The sequence below is a fragment of the Melospiza melodia genome, chromosome 7 (genome assembly GCF_035770615.1).
Source record: "Melospiza melodia melodia isolate bMelMel2 chromosome 7, bMelMel2.pri, whole genome shotgun sequence".
NCBI lineage: Eukaryota > Metazoa > Chordata > Aves > Passeriformes > Passerellidae > Melospiza > Melospiza melodia.
Genome location: NC_086200.1, coordinates 17,417,067 through 17,422,155, shown reverse-complemented (window position 1 = coordinate 17,422,155; position 5,089 = coordinate 17,417,067). Strand labels below are relative to the sequence as shown.

Below are 5,089 nucleotides of genomic sequence, written 5' to 3'. Positions count from 1 at the left end.
TCTGTGGCCACAGGGGAGGTGGAGAGAAACAAAATGAGAAATTGCAAAAACAATGACATCTCTTTGTAGATAATATGAAAAAAAAATTCAAGGGATAAAATACACCACAACCAAACCAACAAGAAGTATCAAGGATGAGTTTTATTAAAAATCATTTGCAGAATGTGGCCAGCAGTTTAATGTTTCTGAAAGCATCCAGTCATCAGTCTCCACACTGCAGCCTTGAGCTCCTGGTTTCTCAGGCTGTAGATGAGGGGGTTCAGGGCTGGAGGCACCACCGAGTACAGAATTGACAGTGCCAGATCCAGTGATGGGGAGGAGATGAAAGGGGGTTTCAGGTAGGTAAATATGCCAATACTGACAGACAGAGAGACCACAGCCAGGTGAGGGAGGCAGGTGGAAAAGGCTTTGTGACATCCCTGCTCAGAGGGGATCCTCAGCACAGCCCTGAAGATCTGCACATAGGAGAAAACAATGAATACAAAACAACCAAAACCTAAACAGGGACTGACAACAGTGAGCCCAATCTCTATGAGGAAGTTGGAGTGTGAGCAGGAGAGCTTGAGGATCTGGGGGATTTCACAGAAGAACTGGCCCAGGGCATTGCCAAGGCACAGGGAAAGGGAAAATGTATTGGCTGTGTGCATGAGAGCATTGAGAAAGCCACTGGCCCAGGTAGCTGCTGCCATGTGGGCACAAGCTCTGCTGCCCAGGAGGGTCCCGTAGTGCAGGGGTTTGCAGATGGACACGTAGCGGTCGTAGCACATCATGGTCAGGAGGGAAAACTCTGCTGCAATAAAGAAGAGAAAGAAAAAGAGCTGAGCAGCACATCCAGTGTAGGAGATGTCCCTGGTGTCCCAGAGGGAATTGTGCATGGCTTTGGGGACAGTGGTGCAGATGGAGCCCAGGTCGCTGAGGGCCAGGTTGAGCAGGAAGAAGAACATGGGTGTGTGCAGGTGGTGGCCGCAGGCTACGGCGCTGATGATGAGGCCGTTGCCCAGGAGGGCAGCCAGGGAGATGCCCAGCAAGAGGCAGAAGTGCAGGAGCTGCAGCTGCCGCGTGTCTGCCAATGCCAACAAGAGGAAGTGCCTGATGGAGCTGCTGTTGGACATTTGCTGGGGCTGCACATGTGCACCTGTTCATGGAGACATGATAGTGAAGAGTTAGAGGAGATACCTGCAATGAAAATTAAAGCCCGTTCTCATATACCCCCCCTGTAACACATAGACACTCCTTTGTGTTTAAGAGTTCTGTTGGGTTTTTTTGTAAGGTCCCCTGTATCTTTTCTGCTGTTCACCCTCAGCATTTCTGCTGCCCCCAGGGAGAAGAGAGGAAGTTCTGTGAGGCAAATGATGAGTGGAGAGTGAGGGGTGATGGTCTGTCATTCTAACCTGTTCTGAATTTCACTGGGCCTTAAATTTCACTGGCCTCCACCCTCTTGGAGGGGATGATCAGCTTCACATGCTTCTCCTAAAAAAACCCAGGTACTGCTGAGAGCAAATGGATCCACCACAGGTCAGCCTCACATTGGTAGCCAAGGACTCACATTGCTCATTTCACCAACCCAGCAGCATTTTCAGTGTCAGAACACCTATGCCTTTCCCCATCAATCTTAGAACTCAGAGATGTTCTTGGACAGCTTTTCACCCTGGATTGAAGCTCCCAACTTGGACTGAAACCTCAGGGAGACTTCCAAGTGTCCTCATGATGGCATTGGATGAAGGGAGATGCAGCTCCTTCCCTGGCTGCCCTGACAGCATTGTCAAGAACCGAGCACTGGGGGCCGCATCACCCTGAGCCAGCTGTGCCCCCAGCCAGAGCCCCCAGGGCTGGGCAGCTGCTCCCAGCCCTGTGCTCTGCAGAGGGAACTGGTCCTGGGGCTGCAGAGCTGCCCCACGGCTCTGCTGCAGCTCTGCCTGCACAGGAGGGGCTGCACGCCTTGGAGCCCTGGCCCTGAGGGCAGAGGCTTGGCTGGGGGCACGGGAGGGAGGGGGGTTTGTTCAGAGGGAGGGGCTGCACTGGAGGGGATTCTGTGGGCATCTCTAAACTCTCCCTGCCACAGCATTGCTGAGGTTTGTTTTGCCTGATTGCCTGATCTTTTCTCTGCTTCCTGGAGATTTTTCTTATGCAAGTGTTTCCCTGTGCCTGATCTCTCTGTGCCACCACTCACAGACCCCAAATCTCTGTGCACTCTCCTTGGCCCTACAGCATTCTCTCTGTTTGCAGAGCACTGGCTGGGGGCAGGTTCTGTTTGCAGCTTGGAGAAAGGACAGCTCAGACTGAGCCTGATGGCTCCAGCAAAGGTGATGCTGGTGCTGTCCATAGCCACTTTCAGAATGGCTGAAAGTTCATAAGGGATCTCCTGGGAACCTATTGATCAGTAAAAGTAGCACTTCAGATGTTTCTGGCACTTGTCAAAAATAATAAGAAGAATTCATAAGTAACCTTTAATATTTATCTCCTGTTGGCTGCCATTCTCCAATAGCAGGAAATAGGATAACCACTTAGTTATTGTAAATGTCCTGATTTTTGTAAAATTCAGTATTTCGGAAATATTCTATGACTTATGTAAACCCCTCAGCATGCCAGAGTTTCATGAGCATTTCACCTCCCCTGCACCAGAAATACTCAGAGTTGTACTCACAGCGTCTGTAGGCGTTGGGATGTTCCAGATCTAGGAGATGGCTCCAGGAGCTGCAGCTGCATTGTCCTTCAGCCAGAGGTTCCTGTGCCAAGGGCTGGCAGTGATTCTGCCCCAGGCACTTCTCAGCACCTTCCCAGCCCTGACTGATTGAAGCTCTCTGTGCCTCTGTGCTGTGCCCAGGGTGGCTGCACGCTGTGCCCCAGCCCTGCTGGGCTGGCAGAAGAGCTGCTCATCAAGAGAAATGTGCTTTTGAAGCTCTTCTTGGTTACCAGGAGCTGCCTCTGGGCCAGGAGCCCAGCCTGACTCAGCAGCACAGACACAGCACAGGGACTTTAATGAGCCTGTGGGGATTTGTGCTCAGGCCCTGAACATCAGTCCCTGAGAGGCAGCTGAAGAAACCTCTCCGGAACTCCAAGTCAGAATCCAACTCCAAAGTTTCTTGGACTTTTAATGGGTCCATCTAAGGGATGCGACTGAGGAAGTGTCCCCAGGCCCCAGGCAGAGCAGAGAACTGCAGGCAGTGATGACAGGTGGGGACAAAGAGAAGCCAGGTAGGTCTTGGTGCCCTAGGGCACAGCAGGGTCTGTGCCACCAAGGGCTGTTAGGAGACACCTTGTCCTGAGGCACTGGGGCCTCCTGGCACAGCCCCAGCCAGGCTGGGCACTGTCAGCCCCTTGACCTGCCCTCAGCTTCCCCCCCCTAGCCCACCTCCCAGTGGCCTCAAGGATCTGCTGGAAGGAGTCCCTGGGGAGCCTTGCTCAGGAATGGCTCTGGGGGCTCCTTAATGCTCCGTGCAGGGACTGCAGATTTTACAAAGGACTTTGGGTTTTGCTTTTGCCTTGGAGTCTCTGAGAGGTTTGTGCAATCATGGCCTCTAATTATCAGCTGTAATTAGTCCCTGGAGAGCCTTTGTCAGTAACAGCACTCAGAGGGGCTCATTATTACTTCAATGTACTTCAGGTTTTTTATGGTACGTGGTGTTTCCCTTTTGATACAGACTCTGTGAGAGATTTGTGCAATCATGGCCCCAATTATCTGTTTAACCAGTCCCTTGAGGGCTTTGTACTGACACTCAGTGGGGCTCATTAATGCTTTGAGATACTCAAGGTTTTTAAGGTAGTATATCGATTTTGCCTTTCTACACTGAATTTCTCAGAGATTTTTTTGCCATCCTGGGCTCCAATTCTCTCCTCCAAGGAGTCCATGAGGGGCCTGTGTTGGGGATGGACCTCAATGAGACCCATTCATGCTTTGAGACACTTTGGGGTTTTTCTCTGACTTTGACTCCTGGAAAGGTTTGTGCAATCTCAGGCCCTGATGTTCAAGGGCTCAGCTCCAAATGCACCACGGGGCTCATTAGGATCAAGCCTGTCCTGACAAACCATGGCTCTGCCTTGATTTCTCTCTGGTCTGGAGCAGTTCTTTAGGAAGTATTCCTTTGATAGTTATGGAAAATTATTTTAAACAGCTTCTAAGAAATATGTATTCCTATCTTAAAGGGTATCTTTTATTGCTGTTCTTATTTTACAAGATGTGATTGCAGCATTCTGTGATTGATATTGATCCAGGGTCTCTCCTAAGTTGGTCTGGCCAGGTCAGTGAAGTTGTACCTTGGAGCTGACCCAGTGTGGACAACCTTGCCCTACATTCCTCAACCCCATGTGAGAAACAATTATTACTTTCAAATATCTTAAATGGTTTATTAAGGCCATATCAAAATACAACAGAAGACTGAATAAAGAAAAGAATACAGCACCAGGACAAAGGATTCAGTCGCTATGTGCTCATCTACAAAATGGATGCTCTGTCTTTTGTACCTCTAGCCCCTCCCAAGGTCTTGTCAATCGACTCCTTCACTGTCCACTGGTGGAGATCACTGTCTTACACCTTGATTGGAGGTCAGGCACTGCCATAGTAACAAGCCAACCCTCCTAAATGCCCCGACTACTGAGGCCATCCTGTGATAACAATGCAAGGGAAGGGGAAGGATAACTATACATCTACAAAATTTTTCTTAACATGTATTTAATATTCACCCCTTAATTGTGATAGTCAACCATAACATTACTAATCTATAACAAGCTCCCCTTTTCTTTTTGTGTAAGTCATTTTGCTTGAACAATTAGGTAAAAAATTTATCTCTCTTGAATGAGTCATACCAGCATCTGTTGATGTGGGCAAAGACAGTGGGACAGGAGAAAAAATCTCAGTTTTTTCTTAGGCACACTTATTTGGAATGGACAAAAGGGCATCCCAGAGGTCCAGTATGGCTTTGACTCCCATCTGCCGTGCCTATGTGGCTGCTACCCATAGTCAGTGTACCTTAGGGGTGAGTACAGAGGCCAACTCGGTCCTGCCCTCCAGTCCCTGTTGAATTAAAAGGCAACTGAGCAATGATAGAGGTCTGGTATGGCTTTTGTCCCTACCTTACCATGCCTACGGGGT

General features: G+C 49.5%; 1 protein-coding gene across 1 annotated transcript; it reads right to left on the bottom strand.

Annotated features, from left to right (window-relative positions):
• Positions 1 to 206: 206 nt before the first annotated feature.
• Positions 207 to 944, bottom strand: LOC134420519 (olfactory receptor 14J1-like; the record flags this gene model as incomplete). The annotated part of the gene is made up of 1 exon (XM_063160676.1): positions 207 to 944. A coding segment is annotated over exon 1 (738 nt), but the record flags the coding sequence as incomplete, so codon positions are not given.
• Positions 945 to 5,089: the final 4,145 nt, after the last annotated feature.